The sequence below is a fragment of the Scleropages formosus genome, chromosome 4, assembly GCF_900964775.1.
Source record: "Scleropages formosus chromosome 4, fSclFor1.1, whole genome shotgun sequence".
Lineage (NCBI taxonomy): Eukaryota > Metazoa > Chordata > Actinopteri > Osteoglossiformes > Osteoglossidae > Scleropages > Scleropages formosus.
The window spans coordinates 24,143,687-24,160,824 of record NC_041809.1 but is presented as its reverse complement, the minus strand read 5'-3'; the positions used below and the strand labels follow the sequence as shown (position 1 = coordinate 24,160,824).

Here is a 17,138-nt window from a genome sequence, read left to right as displayed (position 1 = left end):
TTCGCTCGAGGCGCTGAGCCGCGGGAGTCACGTGACCTGTTCCGGCGCTCCGGGACTTCAGTACAGCAGGCCTATGGTAGACAGCCCTAGTTCTTTCTCTTCGCCAAGCACCTGATCCAGGCTGCGCCCTCAGCTACTATTTGAGTTTCCCCATTTTCAGTAGAGGAGTGTAAGCGCCCGCTGGTCGATGTATAGGACTGCGCTAGGGGCAATCTCTATGCTTTGACAGCATTAATTTGGGGGGGGGGGAAGAAAAAAAAACCACCCTCTGGTCACCCGCCCCACCAAATCTGAAGCAACGGAAGCTTGACTTCGTTTCAGGAGTCGTTTTCCTCTCAAAAATAAAAGTTACAACTTTAGGGGAAGTTTAAGTATTGCAATTTTATCAGCATTAAAAAAAAAAAAAAATACCCATCTGTACAAATGGTTACGTACTTGCAGGTAGATTAAAGTTCAAAGTCACTTTGAAGAAAAGCTTCAGCTAAATGACTAAACTGCATCCTTTCTATGCTATGAAATGGTAATCTGTACAAGACCCAATTAAGGCTCACCATCAAAGCATAAGATGAAGATCCACCATGTTTGAGCATTAGATCCAACCACTCCCATCACCCTCAGACGCTCTTAAGTGATTAAAAACGCAACACACGTGTTTTGAAATAGGAACTGGTTTCATTTAAAATTTACAATACATAAGCAACTCACATTAAAGCATTCAGTGGGGGGGGCGCCAGTATGGACCCAGAAGTGCCATTTAAAGTCCAGGCTACATCGTTTTGTAGCCAAGCCTCAGGTGATTGCAACATTTGCATTTCTGCACACAATGAACAAGTTAAAACTTTTATTAACTTCATAGTTACCTAGGGAAACCATCTAGGATATAGAATTAAAAGTTAAAAAGCAGGTTCAAAACATTTTCCCCACCACAATTCACATGTGTGACCCATGGAATAGGTGATCTGTGTTAGAGAGAAAGTGCCAAGCAGGACAGCAGGATCAGCGGAAGGGAATGGATGCTGGTGGAGGGACCAGGGACACACTGCAATACCTACATGGAAGGGGCAGAAAAGATGGGTGATGGGAGGGCAGACACTCCAAGTTGTCAAGCAATAAACTTCTTAAGTGACCTTACTTGGAAGCCTTGTACTTTTCTTGGATGGCCTGTTGGGGCCTACTGCTGGCACTCCAGTACATCTTGTAGAGATCTTTCAGACAAGGGGCAATTTCTGCGAGAGTGTAGCCAGTAAAGTCATGCAGCGATACAGGCTGTCAATATGGGCAGGAAGGAAAGATTAGACCGTTTCAGATCCTGCAATACCCAGAGAAACCATGTCACCAAGAACAGCAGCAAGCCTTACCCAGATCATCCTGTTCATGGTATAGTTCCCCAGGCAATAGGCTGCTGCAGCCACCTTCGATGGCGAGTACCGCAGGAAAGGATCAACTTCCAGCAGGCTCAGTTCTGCCAAATACTGATGGACATGCACCAATTTGAACATGGATACAGAGCAAAGGAGGTGTTGATTAGTTACCAGGACAGTCACTAAGCAGTTCCACAAGCCAATATTACCAGAGCAAGGTTCTCTGTTCTGCTGCAAACAGACTCTACAGTGAGAAACTGCTTCAGGAACTGGTGAGCTGTGGGCACTGCCAGATCAAAGGCCAGGACTTTGAGTAAAAGCTGTTCCATCTGTAGAAGCTGCTTCTTTGTATAACTGTTGTCAGTAACGTATGCGAAGTCCTCCGTATCTGGTGGATAGATTTCTTCATATTTCCTGAAGAGATATGCAATAAAGCCATCATAACTTAAATTGGCATGGCAACTAAAACCTGTCAAGTTAATATTAAACAGATTAAATTTTGAAGTCTTACGCAGCAATGATCATAGCCGCAGTTCCCACAAGTTGAAGCTTGCCTCTAAGGACCGACATACAGGACAGAAAGCGGTCCAAGTAGTTTACAGCCAAGTAGAGGGTCTCTGCCGAGAGATTATATTCTTGGCCAACTTCAACAAGCCAGTCCACTAGGATGACCCTCATGCAGTTGGTGATGTCTGGTTGCCTCAGCATGTACCCAGGCTTGGGTCTATGCTTTACCTAATCAAAGCAAAACCATTTGAGATGCTATCAGATTTACAGACCAGCACCCACAGAGACAGCTTGGGAAACACCCACCTCACTCCGCCGCAAGTAGATATAGATGTCTTCAGAGTATTCATCCACGGCAAAGATATCATGGGAACCCACAGGGTCATCAGGCTGGGACTGCATGGATGTGTCTTTACAGGAGCCTATGGAAAGGCAATAAGCCTCACATACATGGTACTGAAGAGAAGGTGAAAGAACCTTGTATATCCAGACAAAGGCTGACCCATACTAGAACTGAGGTCCAGGAAGAGACGGAAGTCTTTGTGCCGCAAAGCGGTCATGTCTTCTTCGAGATGATAGTCTGCCACCATACCGCCAGAAGCCGACAGGGAGATCTCAGTTCCGTCCTCCCCAGAGATGCTCAAACCGGGACTGGAGAACTTGTTGGGCACAGTAATCATATGGCTCGAAGGGAACACATTTTCAGAAGCTGGTTTGGGTTTTGAGTGGAGAACAACCTAAAAAAAAAAAAAAAAGAAATTAAAAGTACACAACCTGTTTAGTGAAAGGCGATACGTACGGATCAGGGAAGTGCACCTACCGGCAGAACGGTGGCACGCGCACGGCCGTTGTGCAGAAGGTTCTCGGTCAGGACGCCCAGAGCCGTTCGCGGATTGACTCTTGAAGCCGCCTGCAGTCGAGACGTGTCCGACTCCGATCCGGGACCGGGGATCTCCTGCGGAGCCTCCTTCTCCTGGCCGAAGCTTGCAGCGGGAATAAGGTTGCCGTAACTCATGGTTCAAACGAGCAGAGCTGGACACTGTTACAAAGCATAGGGGAGAAAAGAAAAAGAAAGGGAAAAAAAAAAAAAAAAAAAAAAACCACGTGCTTCCGAATAACACGGATGCGTTTTTTATGAGTCCGTTCCAACTGGAAATGGACGCATCATGCTAACCTGCGACCGCGGTGGAGCAGTAGCGCGAACTTCCTGCGCGATCGAGGCCACGCGGAGAATCCCAGGCGCGAGTCTCCTCCAACGGGTATATATGGCGCAGCTTGGCTTGGGGTCACGTTGGGCGCTTGCGTTTTGCCTTAACCAGCTGTTTTTGTGAACTCAGCTGCCGGAGGCCTGTTAACTCGGGCATGCTTGGTTTAAATCAGACGGACCGCTTCACGAGGACCGCACGTGAAACGTCACCGAACGTTTTCCCAGCCGCGGCGCGAGCACACGCAACAACAAGGCGCAAAACAAGTCGCAGACGAGCGTGTGCGCAGACCGTCTGTATCGCAGCATTTTACTGTGCCCTTCACCCGATCTGATTGTATTTGCATCCCTCCGAGCTGTTGCTTTTGTTTATTCTCGTTTTTTTTTATTCCCGATTATTGTTTCTAACTCGAGTCCAGCGTTGGTCACGTGACACGACGTGTGGTTGGCTTCTCACCTGATTGTTACCTACAGTAACATAAGTTGAAACCGGCTCGAACAGAGGCATCAGCTATATACACATACACATACAGTATTTATTCTAAATGATATTATAAATTTCATTATATATACAATATTATATTATAAATTAATTAAAAGTCATTATTGTTCTTGCTATTATTGGTTCATTTCTGTGTCGATTGCTGTACAGAATGATTATAATATCTACCACTTTTTTATATCTAACTGAACGCGTTGAGCAGCTGACTATGAGAAATTAAAGTTCCTGCTTACATTCTGATGCAGCCTACTGAAAAACACAGCTTCCAGTTCAGGACACGTACAGTTTAGCGTAAAGTTTAATGGTGGATGGCCAGTTTCGGCATAATGAGGCATTATGGCACTTTTAATTTTGCTTTCAGGATCATGCCATCGGAGACTCCGATGAGAATTTGGAGTCTTGACTCGACTGAATCAGAAGATGCACCACAGCTCACGTTCACGCCCAGGGATGTCGCACGCCATTCCAGATGAGCCATTGGTGAGGTGGCTTTAGTTCCAGCTGCTTGAGTTTGAATGAATCCCATGAACAGGATGGATTGCATGACAACTTGCTATTTTTTATGACTTCCTTTCAGATTTATTTACATTATTATTAGGCGGCCACATAGTTTCACTAGGTTCTTTTGCCTCTAGTTGGCTTATTTGTGGCACCTTGAAAAAGACTGAAAATTAATTCTGAAGTTCAGATTATTTATTTAAACTGCAGCCTGCTTAATTGTTTCTGGGTTGAGAATGACAAAGTAATCATTGATTGATCAAAATAATGAACCATGTTCGACGTAAATAAGAAAAATATTTTGGAAAACACTAACATGCTTAGCATAAAGTCCATTTGACATGATTAAAAACTACAGAAATTTCTCATTTAGTTGAAAGCGATTTTAGATGTCGCGATTAATTCAGAACTTCGATCAAAGCAGTTGAGTTAATTAATAAAGAGCTCAGCTGGAACAAAATCCAGCATACCCCGTGGCCTGTCAGGAATTGAGTTTGACATCCCTGTGTTACACAGTCTGTCGTCAGTTTTTTAAATCAGTTCTTTTCCTTGAAGTTATAGAGAAGGACTCCGGGTTCTACAAAGTGGGTCACCTCCTAAACTCTGACTTATCTGCTTTTGTTTGACCTTACTTGTCTTGTTGATACTTTGTCTTCCTTGCACAGCACTGCAATGTGTAATACATTTCTCAATAATTAGGTTCATGACCAGGTAATCACGGCGAAATGCCATTCTCCTCGGGTACGCTCCAAGTAGAGTTTAGCGTGATGAGCAGTGCCCTTGCTGGGACAAAAATGTGAAACAGATGCTGACAGAGCGCAGGGTGCAAACATAAGCGACAAGTTCCTGTTTCTTGGTTCCATGCAATCTCATTCGCAGCTGCTTCCTGCCAAGTTTAAATATACAGCAAAAATAAATATGACAATAAAGATCAGATAACGGCACTGCAAAAGAAGGAAAGTGCCAGCTTGAAGACTGTGGCTCAAATTAACTTTAATGAAATGTTTTTGTTTCAGAAGCCTCTCCTCCCATAGATGACAGTTACAGTCCCAGCGGCTGCAAAAGAGAGTAAATTGTCCCTCGATACCCAGCATAATGCAAACAGCTTTGTTGTCTACTACTGTAAAGGAGTTAAAGCATAAATATTCACTCCTCTCAACGGGTGCATTTATGAAGTATGCTGGGCCTAGAGTGACATATCAGTTGTCATTTTCTTCACTGTAGGGGACTGAAAAGGTGCTCTTGTTGATGAAAATATAACAAGTGTGAGTTGAGAACAGTGACTTGCGTTATAATTTGTGGTTACTGTGTTGTGAGGTAATTTGGGATGAGAGCTTGTGACCAGGCATTTATAGGTTCAAAATCCAGACGGAATTCAGGAGCTGCTGCCCTCTAAGAAGGAGCTGTAAACAGCATTCTGGTCAGTAAAATTTATATCCTTTTAAATGTGTATCCCGGACACAGACTCGCTGCAGAACAGACATGCTTTGCTTGAGTCAAAACAGGGACGGTTTACAGTAACAGTGATGTAATAGAGGCGAGAGAGTGGAAGCAGACCACTGATATAGAACTTCTGGGAAGGAGCACTGACCTCGGTGACAATGATGACAGTGAGAATTTATAATGAAAGGGCAACGTGGGAAATGTAAGCCGTGAAAATGATAGATATTAATAGTGTGTGTGTCAAGATGTTTCAGGGATTAGCCAGACTCTTTTGCTTTCCACAGCAGGCTGACCATGATCCCGATGGGTGGGCCTTGACTCTTTACTCTATATACAAGTCAGGTGGCATGGTGGCACAGCGAGTAGTGCTGCTGTCTCATAGCACCTCGGGGGATGTGGGTTCGATCCTTGCTTAGTCTGTGTGGAGTTTGCATGTTCTGCGTGGGTTTCCTCCGGGTGCTCTGGTTTCCTCGCACAGTCCAAAGACTTGCTCTTCATGTTCACCCATAGTGTGTGAGTGACAAAGAAAGTGTGTGTTCTAGTGATGTATGGATGAGTGACCCATTGTAAGTACTGTACAGTACTAGCAGTGTAAGTCACCTTGGTGAATAAGGTGTGTGAGTTGATAACACTACATAGTATCCACTGGAAGTTGCTTTGGAGAAAAGCATCTACTAAATAAATAAATCTAAGTCAGTCCTTGTCACCTTTCTATTTTTTCAGACCCTCAACCCCACTCCAGAAAACCCTACTCACACCGCAGACTTCCACCCTGTCTAGATTAAGATCAGTACATTTAACACTGTTGCTTGTCTGTTCAGTACATTTTACAATGACTTGTGAAAGCCTTTAAATATAAATGGTCTGTGTTTGTGTATCTCTGCAGTTCTGGAGTGGTAAATAGGAGAGTGGGGATACATTCCTGTAAAGGGACATACAACTCAAAGTAAACAAACTCCATTCACACACACACACACACACACACACACACACACACACACATTTTCTGAACCGCTCGCCCCATACAGGGTCACAGGGAACCGGAGCCTAACCCGGCAACACAGAGCGTAAGGCTGGAGGGGGAGGGGACACACCCAGGACGGGACACCAGTCCATCACAAGGCACCCCAAGCGGGATTCAAACCCCAGACCCACCGGAGAGCAGGACCTGGTCCAACCCACTGCGCCACCCCCCCCCAAACTGCATTCATTTCAAGGAAAATCAAATCCACTGAAACAGGGAAACAACAAAGCTGGTGACTTAGATGTTTCACTCAATTTACCATGGGTTATTCTTTACAACCTCTGAATACTGTATCCATTTACATTTATTTAGGTGACACTTTCCTCCAAATCGACATACGATATTATACTGCTTATAATGATTTTCCTATTTATACATACGGTAATTTGGACTGAAAGTTGCCAGGCTACTCACACACACACACACACACACACACACACATACAGATACACACACACACACACACACACACACACAAATCTGCAAATGAGCCACAGACAGGTATTGAGGAACAATTTCCCTCCAAACTGGTACAGCCAAAACCGAGGCATTAATTTTCATGTCAACAGAAAACGAGATTCTCGTGTCCTTGGACAGTGATGCGGTCGTGAACAAGGTGGTAGAAACCAGTGGCCAAGTCCACTAGGCCGAGACCACTACTCAAATTTTAATGTATTTAAAGCGAGAGCTAAGACCCCCCATGTAATTTCAGATTATTATTTTCAGAAGCAAAAATGCGCTATGGTTGTTTTTTCATTTGTGTTCGTTTTTCGTAGGCCTACCACTGATGAGTGGTGCGCATTGATGTGATACATGTTTTAAAAGCCTTGGCTACCACCTGCACAGTTAGCCTGGATTTTTTATTAAACCCAAATTGGGTAACCAAGACCTGACTCACAAACCGTCCCCAAAGCTGAGGTTTGTGTCATTTATGTTTCGCCATAAGCTCTCTGTCTCCCTGTGCGGCGTGAATGACGGGTTCTGAGAAAAGCGGTCCGATTCTGATGGCAGCAACCAAAGCTTTATTTAAGACATCTGCCTCAGGCTGCCAGTTTTGGATGCCTTCTGTATAAATCAGAAATAAATTCCACCTAGTGGCTGCAGTGGTGAGATTGCTTAGTGGAAACTCCAGGGTTTGCTCTGCAATGCGCTGCAGACGGGGAGAGCGATGTAGTACAGGGGTGTAGTACGAGGATGCTCTGATTTAAATAATTTCTATTTTGCCTTAAACAGTTCTCCAGTCCGATCAGATTTTCAGCTGTCGTGCTCATAAAGTCCTGCCTTGGTTGTCTGAAGGCCGAGATATTTCTTAACACCTAATGGCCCAGTTCCAGAGATGTTAGGGCATTTTCATGTATTTTTCCTCATATTTTTTGAAACCATTTCATTTTTATTTCTCGTGCGATAGGAAAACATGTACGTCAGTGCGGCACGCCGGGGCGGATGGAGAGGGGCCAGGGGAAGGGAGGGATTCGCCACACCTTGGCCTAATAACGAACCCTGTTTCTATTCCTGTGCCTGACAGCGACGAGAGGAGACGGAGAAGGAAGCCCAGAGCACGTACACCGAGCACGAGACAACGACAACCTCGCCCAGCCCCGACCAAACCCGAAAATCCCCCCTCGTCGTACCAGTTCCCAGTTCCTCCCTTTTCTCCCCTTCCTTCCCTGTGATCCAGTGCGCTGTTGGTCTGTCTCCCGGGACCAATAAAAGAACACAAGCCCACACACCTGGTCTCTGGCGTCTTGTATTACAGTTACTCTTTTTCATTCATGTGTGCAGATGGATTTCTTTAAAATGCTAATGAATGTGGAATAACTCCAAATAATAATATAATGCAACTGCATCGAAATGTATCGGTGGCGTCGACTTTAACCTTGTGCTGAGGTTTTCCAAATGAACATAAACCCCCCTAGAAGCACATCACTACAATCACCCCAAACACTCATGTCAGGAAGCCCTCAGTTCAAGTTAGTAGTATAAAATGAAGTACTCTGGGGAGGTGGACAACTCCAGGTTGCGGTGATAATCAATTGTCCGCTGTTTTAGACACGGTAGGTTTTCTGGGACCCAGAAGTGACCTTCAGTTTCGGTGTGGGGAGGGGGGTCTTTAGTGATCGTCATGCCTTTAACTCGAATCATAAGTCTAATTTAGAAGGCCACAGCACATAGTCCACAACACGTAAGGTTATTTTTTACCACCCTGAGGTCACATTTCATTATAATTTAGCTAGATATCAGACACCTTCATAGATAATAGGTTTCACTGAACGCAGATTATTTTTACAGCTAATATTTTGCTAAAGCAATTCAGATTAAGTACCTAGAGCTTTACCTGGTCCACAGTCTTAATCCTGAAACCTTTTGGTCACAGTTCCTTACTCACTATGGTCCCTGGGTTGCGAGAAGAGACACGTTTCATAACACAAACTATATATCTGCACGCTTAAATGTAAGAAACTGCAAAGGTATTGGTTTGGAATGAACTGCGTAGCAAACCTGAGAGAAGCTTCTTTATTCTGGCTGTCAAACGTGAACTACATTTCCTCATTGCCACATTAGTTAATATAGCTGAAAGAAAGTGAAAGAGCAGCCAATGTTAATCAGCTAAAACAAGGGCTTTGTAAACATTTTAATATACATGTTTCATGTCACATTTGCGAAAACAATTTAAAAAAATTAAAAAAAAAAAAAAGTTGCTACTGATTTCTGAAAATGTACGCTGTGTGCCAAGCGAGAGGCGGGAGGTGATAAAACTCCTCCAGAGACCATATAATAGCGACCTGTACGCTCTCACCATTGTGGCTGTAATTACAGCATTTTATTTTCATGGCTCCACATCATTCTGTTTAATCAGAACACGAGTCACATTCGTGCGTATTCATCCTTTCCAACATTATCGCATTTTTTGCAACAATTCACAGTTGGTGTTTTTGGGAAAGATTGTTAGTTGTGAACCCTTTTAAAGTTGCTGGTGAGAGATTTCTCCAACGTGATTCATTATTAACTCATTAAGCGGTGAAGGCGAAATGGGATTTGATTCTTTGATTAATGAGGTTAAGGTCACATGAATCCATGAAGTGGGAAATGGGGTGAATCAGGAAAGACAAGCGAGTGTAGTTGCTTCTGATGTGGAGATACGCTAAAAAAAAAAAAAAAATTCCAATGGACCCTAAAGTCTTCACTAGGATTAAACCCAAAGGTCTACACAAAGGGAGAGAACACAAGACAAAAAGTTTGGGTAATTTTTCTTGGAAAATATATCATACTAAAGACATTATTTCCCACATTTTATAACTCGCAGTGGAATAACCACATGTCAGGTATTGGGGAGACCAAAACTGAAATAAACAGCACTCAGCAGAGTTGCACACAAATACTGGGGGGGGGGATATTAAGAGTTCCTTTAACACTGGATGACCCCTTGCCCCTTCCCCCCCTTGCTATATTTATATTCAATAATAATTTGTTTTTCCATTAGAATACTTTTTTTTTTCTCTTTCCAGTATATGATTAGGTAAAACAAAATGAATGATAATGAAGGGGCAACTAGTAGTATATCAGTTAGAACGAATGCCTTGCAGTTGAATGACCCTGAGTCCAAATCCTTGCTCTTTCTATCGTACCCTTGTGAAAGGTACTTACCCTTGTAATGGAGCCGCTCTATTAAAAAATACCCTGCTGTGCAAATTGTAAGTAACTTGGTGCACAATCCCAAAGTTTTAAATTGCTTTGGAGGAGAGTGTCATCTAAAATGAATGAATTTGACTCAAGACTGAGATATAATCAAAGGTTAGTTCTGTGAAATGTTCTCTCATCACATTTAACGTGAAAGACATACACACAATCCCATTGCCCTTCATTCTCCGAAGTGCTTCTCACCACATGACACATTTTACACCACCGCAAAGGTGCGAACAAACATCCTTTATTTGTGGTCTACTCAGTAGGTTCTAAGACGTGTGATGCTTCCGCGCACAGCAATGTCACACAATAGCCAGCCTTAGAAATTGTTGACTGTTCCACATAGTATGACTGCAATATTTTGGAGATTTACATATAAGTCTGAGCAGGGGAAAGAAAATGGAACTTATCACTTGTTATTTGAAGGAGATCAATACTCTACCTACACAACTCCCTCATCCCCTGTCATGCTCTTCTCTAGATGGTTGGTTCGCTGCTGTCAACAAGGAGTCTCCACATCCACTCACTCCCTTCTGCTGATCGCCAGCAAAGACATTTCTACGTTTTAGGTGCTTCTGGAACGTTTCACCTGACAGCTGAGGAGAAAGCATAATGCATGGGCAAAGTTTGGGTTTTAAGCAACGGGAGCAAAAATGTTTTCTTTGGCTAATCTGACAAGCGACAAGAACGGCCAACACACTGAGGGCTGTTGAAGGTAACAGGAACAGTGCACATGCTCAAAACCTTCCTTTTTCAATTTAATGTCCATCACATGAGGGTTCCATAGAAACATGCAGATTCCAGGGAATGGTTCAACAATGAAAGGTCTGCCTTCTAGAACAGCCTGTTGTCGGTGCAGTATTACTTAACGTCTTCATGTATGAAATGATGAAGATCACATTCAGGGATGCTAAAACACACAGACTGTACGCTCACAATGCTAGAGGTGTGCGACTACCTGCGCACACAGTGAGCCCATCCCTACAACAGCTCCGCACTGGGATATGCGCAGTTTACTTGGAAACCACGGTAAACAGATTGCATTTACAGTTGGCTTGTCTGCAACCGTTGATTAGCGTCGCAGTAGGTTCCACTCCTTCCCGCAACCGACGGGAAGGAAATTAGATGTACAGAGTTGCCAAGCACCTCACCTACTTCAAATTACACTTCACTTTCATAAGTAATCAGCAGTCACAGCCATGATTTCTGTTACGGCACGTCATCGAAATGAAGGTCACTCACATTCGTAAGGGCATCTTCAGATATGATTACTCATGAGGCTAACTGGATTTTCCAGCCATGCGTGTGTGTGTGTGGACCTTAGCAGATGTAGATTGTGTGTGAGGAGCTGAATTGGGTCTCTGCCATTCGATTAGCTTGATATATTAGTGCTGACAGGCCTTCAGCAGCTGGGCTGTAACAGCGAATTTCGCACGTAAAAAAGTGCAAAGGCAACGCAGCCATTTTTCACACAGAAATCCAGTGTCCTCTTCAGCGGCGTCCAATCACGCAAAGTTTCCGTGACGTCAATGGTCTCAGTGCATTTAATTTAGATTCCCTTTCCAAAGTACTAACGTGGCCATTTGCGATACGTCAAAATGACTGTGTAACTTGATTTATTTTCTTAATTTTACGCTGTAATGTACAATCTATTTCTGATGGGAGTATAAGAGTTACCACCCAATTACCAACAAATCAACTCCGCAAGCAGCAGGTGAACTGACACTCTTTAAATAATGACCCCAATTAAAGACCTGATGGCCAAAGTGAAATGAGATCTGGGATCGGAAATTTCCCCATCCTGGAAGGGTTGCGGACTCTCCAAATGACGGGAGCCTCGACGCTGAATGTTATCAAGGGGAAACACTCCGGCCGCCGTTAACTGAGCTGAAGGAACGTGCGCACGCAAAGCTCGGCTAATGCCGGCTGATAGCATTCTCTCCCGAACGCTGCTTTTCCTCTAGGTGCAAGAAGACAGACAGCAGGGACAAACAGATCCCGCGGCTTGAAACGAAAAACGGAAGCTTTCCGTCAGACCCCATCCGAAAGCCCACTCGTTATGCCGCAACGCGTGCAGGAGTGGCCTCTCCATCGCACCCCGGCAGAGCCGCACTTCTCTCTCTCTTGCTCTCTGTGCCTAGATGATCAAAAATAAGCCGGGCATTAAGCGAGCCCAGCATATACCACCTTTTACACCAGAGGAAACACAACCTGTGATGCGTTCCCTTATGCTGAAAATGTATGTTTTATTAACGTGACTTGATTTGTATTGCATAAACATCCTAAACTTTTCTTGTATTTTTGAAGGTGGTTTTCAATAAGGGACTCGGGTGAGTCCTTGGTGTCAGAAGCTTGGCTGAAAGGGAGACACCTCAGATGGTTGCTCTATTAGAGTACACACAATGGCTACAACCGCTTGTCCCAAGCGGAGTCGCGGCGAGCCGGGGCCCATCTGGGCAGCGTGGGGCCTGGGGAGGGACACCGGTCTGCCACAAGGCACCCCAGGTGGGGTTTGAACCCCAGACCCACCCCATGGCAGGCCCCAGCCAAGCCTGCTGCACCACCGTGCCCCCCCCCATTATAGTAGCAGCACTGGAATCTGCCACATCGAAAACTATTGTGCATGGGCATACCGTGCTGTGGTTGTTCGGCAGTATCGCCTGAGAACTGAGCACCTGTGGCCTGTTGAGCAGGATAAGTGGCTAGCATCGCATCAGCCTGCCTAGTCCCCAGGTGGTGATCCTCCGTACATCTACTTTCACTGTAACTCCCTCCAGGTCAGAACGTAAGGTTTTAAACAAGACCCCTCTGTTCTCCCCGGTCACTCAAAGGTCAGAGTAAGAAAAGCAAGAATGGACTAAGTGACAGCGGGCTATTAGGAAGCTGGAAAAAATGCAAATTGCTGGTCAGCACCTGCTCTTCGGTTAGGAGGCCGCACGGGTGAACGAAAGATCGCCGACCGCTTTTTAAACTTCGCCGAAAAGAACTGGCCAAATTTTATTTCTATAATATCCCGGTCGAATGAATATTAAAAGTGTGTGGTAAAGAATTAAATGCTGGCCTGGGCCATTTCTTTGCCGCCGAACAATGCATCCACCTTGCTGTGCGTAAGGAAAATACTAGCAGCTTCAAATAATTAGAGCCTTTCATCAGAGATGTTTTTCATAATGAGCTCTTATCAAATGATTGCCTAGCCTTTATCTCTGAATGGAAAGCCATTGTAAAATACACACACGTGCAAGCTTTTGAGTGTTCGCAGGAGGTTCATGGGGAAACATTTTGTGCCTGTCAATATGTAATTGGTCTGTAGCCTTATTTTTTCATGAAGGTGGCTGCATCTTTGTTAATGTGATTATTATCAGGGTAATTTTCACTCAATCTGGACTGCTGATGCATCATATGATTTGGCCCTTATGGCAAGGCTGCTTTAGGAGCACATGATTCAATCAGCGCTTCGCTGCAGGGGTGTCTGAACCCATGGATCACTACAAAATAAAAGTGTGTCATTTTTCAAACTGCATCTGGTCATTTACATCTACCCTGTTGGGTTAAAAGTCACGACTTTACCAGATTTTCAAACACAAATTCAACCGTGTTATTCAAATGTGTAAATTTTAAATATAATGAAATTCTAAATGTTTTCCAAGGAAAAGGTAATGTATGAGGATGTTGAAAACACTTGTCTTCGCTGCAAGTCTGGCAGGAAGTTGTTGCTCACTTACAAACGCGGCTTTAACTCTCACAGTACGCGTCGATTGCAAACAGCATATGTCGACATTCAGCGGGATGATGCTTCCTTTACCTAAAGTCCGAACGAGGATCTTGAAGAAACCGTCTGCTCTCCCGGCCCTGCTCCTGTTGAGGATGCCTAAATAGAAATACTGCTTCATACACCTCTGCTGGTCTACTGTGGAGTGAGACACTAAGAAGGTGACCTTGGTGTGAGCCAATTATTGTGCACTTTCTTATCCATCCAGGGTCTACTTTGCCTTACCCCTATGCTTCAGGGATAGGCTCCACACCACCCCAACCCAGCACTAGTCAGCAGTTATTGATAATGGGTGGATGGATTATCATACTCTAGCTTCAGCCCAACATCCCTAATATTCCTTTAAGGTTGCTGGGGTTTGAAGTTTCACACATTACTTACCAAAGAGGTCAAGCAATGAGTAACGGTACCCTGCAAAGTCCGTTTATGTTTTACAATAAAAAGTCATACTGTAAACTAACTACAATTAAACAATCAAATACCTCAGACTGAGGCTGTCTCATTTGAGGGAAATAATTGGCTTAATTAAATATTTATGTGCTCAGCAGTAAGGAAAACTTACACATAGTGTACAGCTGGCTCCCAAAACTTGGTTTCTTCCCCAGCATCATGTGATTAATAAATATGTTACTAAAATAGTGGACCTGGTGTGCAGATTTACAGTCTACTCCCGCAGCAAACTGCTCGACTGAACTATTTCCTACCTTGTTTGAACTAATTTACCCTTCTCTCTGTGAGGCTATTAGCAGTTTAAAGAGAGCTGCAATAATGAACACATCGAGCACCTCTAAGACTAGGGCTGAGGCATGTCTACTGGCATGCAAAACGTTTTCTCGGTGTTGCCAGTTTTGAGTTTACCGTACTCGTTTGTGGTTTTACTGCATTTGTGGTTTACTTGACTTTTTGTTAAATTTAATACCTTAATTGCATGAATAGCTTTATAAACAAAAATTTAAGGAGGCAATAAAGTTCACAATAATACTGTATTTCTCACTTTTTACATCATATCAAGAACAGCCATTAAGTGTATTGCTTTGCGATCTTAAAGTTTCCAGTTCAGATCCCTGCTTCTGTTACAGTACCCTTAAGTCAGACACTTTTCCTAAATTCCTGCAGTAAAAATGCTTTGGTGTTTTAATTGGTAAAGAGCAGTTAGTAAGTTGCTAGATGCACAGATGTAACATTGCAAGTTGACCTAAACAAAGACATCAGCTAAATTAAGAAAAAAAAAAAAAAAAATCTCAATCTTCACAACAGTCTCTTGAATCGAAAAATCATCACTTGGCTATAAATAGTTGTATACGGCTCTTATTCATTGTAATTCTTCATCAAACAAAGCCACTGTTAGTCATCGGAGCATAGGAGGCATAGGACATAGGAGTCAGTTTTGGTGCCTTTCATCCCCTTTGTGTGTGACAGGCAATGGAATTAATTAATTGGAAACTTATCCCTAGAATATTATGAATTAACTTCTGAGTCTGAATGATGAATCGCCTATGAGGCACGATCATTTCAAGAGAACATCCACATCAATACATGTTGAAACACATTTAATTTTTCACAAGGTTTTTCTTAATTCCCCGTACGAAGACGTAGTTTGTAACAACTGATTTTAAACTACTCTCATTTCCTGGCACTGTTAAATCTTATATAATGGCATAATGAAATAGCTGTGGCAGGCATCTAAAAAAATTCCAATTTAGCACCAATGCCTGGAGCTTATGCGTCATGCTTCCTGTCTGTGGCATAGTAACGGAAAAAATACAGCAGTTTTAATTTTTTAAGTTAATCAAGTTTCACCCTTTAAAATATTCGAACGGTCGGGGAAGAGCGCCTTTGGAAATCTGCGCCGTGGAGGAAACGCTGTGGTCTCTTCGGAAAACATTTCGGTAGAAAAATCCTCCTTACGGCTAATATCCCTCAGTGTTGAGTTCATGAATTATGAATAGTTGGAGGAAAGGGATTTTGCAATTCAAGGGATTCTACATTCTCTTAACCCTAAATTATTTATCTTTTGGAACAAAACTGACACTTTAAAACTCTTGTCTGTCCCTGAATTTTGCAGGCTACTTTCTAGGGGTGTAAACACTGAGTTTCGCTTATGCGTCACTCTGCTGAAGGTCTTCAGAAGCTGCTCCATTTAAGGCGCCACATTTTTGACATGAGTAAGATTGTGAAAACTTCAGCAGCACTTTTCCAAGCACCTGAACTGATTGTGTCACTGTGACTTTTATGTTATGTTACGGCTTATGAATTTTAGATAAATTCTCAATAGTAACTGAACAGAAAGAAATCAAACTAGCCACTAATATCTAAGGTGTCAATTTAAATTAAATGCGGGGCAGCACGGTGGCACAGTGAGTAGTGCTGCTGTCTCGCAGCACCTGGCTGATGCGAGAGGATGTGGGCTTGATCCCCGCTCAGTCTGTGTGGAGTTTGCATGTTCACCCTGTGTCTCTGTAGGTTTCCTCCGGGTGCTCTGGTTTCCTCCCACACTCCAAAGACATGCTGTTCAGGCGGATTGGTGACTAACTCCGCCATAGTGTGTGAGTGACAGAGAGAGAGAGAGAGAGAGAGTGTGTGTTCCACTGATATATGGATGAGTGACCCGTTGTAAGTAGTGTATCTAACAGTGTAAATCACCTGCTGAATAAGGTGTGTGGGCTGATGACACTACATAGTATCCATTGGAAGTCGCTTTGGAGAAAAGTGTCTGCTAAATAAGTAAATGTCACTGATCATATTTTCATATTTTGTTTGAATGCCATTGTACTGGTACACAGTAACATTAGTAACATGGAACAGACCCAAACATATACCCAAACCCTGTCCTGATGACAGTTCAAGGTGGAGGAAGGGCATTCGTTACCGGAAACGCTGACTTCACAAAAAACACAATGACAAACCCTGTGGGAACATGGAAGATGTTTGAGAACCAATCCCCACCCCACATCCATAGTTACAGCAGGACTTTGAGATCAGCACATTGTATCAAATAGAATCTCAGCTACTGCAATCAGGTTCCAGAGATGCTGTGAACGTTTCTCATTGGTTGAGCATTACAGCATATGGAAAGGACCATAATGCATATGTAACTGGAATATTTTACACCAATGGAAAAAAGCTGGTGCCATGATTGAGGCCTG

At 43.5% G+C, this 17,138-nt stretch overlaps 1 protein-coding gene and 1 long non-coding RNA gene across 4 annotated transcripts; one reads left to right on the top strand and one right to left on the bottom strand.

The window, feature by feature from the left end:
* Window positions 1-666: 666 nt before the first annotated feature.
* ccna1 (cyclin A1) lies at window positions 667-3,309 on the bottom strand. Its single transcript, XM_029250800.1, has 9 exons — window positions 3,043-3,309; window positions 2,689-2,907; window positions 2,377-2,605; window positions 2,175-2,290; window positions 1,873-2,096; window positions 1,571-1,775; window positions 1,359-1,472; window positions 1,133-1,266; window positions 667-1,048 (listed from the first exon to the last, which is right to left on the bottom strand). Exons 2-9 carry the CDS (start codon window positions 2,881-2,883, stop codon window positions 997-999), a joined length of 1,269 nt encoding a protein of 422 aa, XP_029106633.1. The 5' UTR covers window positions 2,884-2,907; window positions 3,043-3,309; the 3' UTR covers window positions 667-996.
* LOC108936039 (uncharacterized) lies at window positions 2,800-8,259 on the top strand. Of its 3 annotated transcripts, none has more exons than XR_003797614.1 (3): window positions 2,800-2,868; window positions 3,936-4,054; window positions 8,065-8,259. It is a non-coding gene; the product is annotated as an uncharacterized LOC108936039 (long non-coding RNA). The 3 variants fall into 3 exon arrangements; XR_003797613.1 differs by lacking the exon at window positions 2,800-2,868 and adding an exon at window positions 2,942-3,127; XR_001966250.2 differs by lacking the exon at window positions 2,800-2,868 and adding an exon at window positions 3,308-3,354.
* Window positions 8,260-17,138: the final 8,879 nt, after the last annotated feature.

Coding starts and splice junctions, on each gene's coding strand:
- ccna1 (XM_029250800.1), bottom strand. CDS start 2,883: ATGAGTTACGGCAACCTTATTCCCGCTGCAAGCTTCGGCCAGGAGAAG. Junction 2,606..2,688: donor CGCGTGCCACCGTTCTGCCG/GTAGGTGCACTT, acceptor TTTTTTTTTTAG/GTTGTTCTCCACTCAAAACC. Junction 1,776..1,872: donor GCGGCTATGATCATTGCTGC/GTAAGACTTCAA, acceptor ATATCTCTTCAG/GAAATATGAAGAAATCTATC.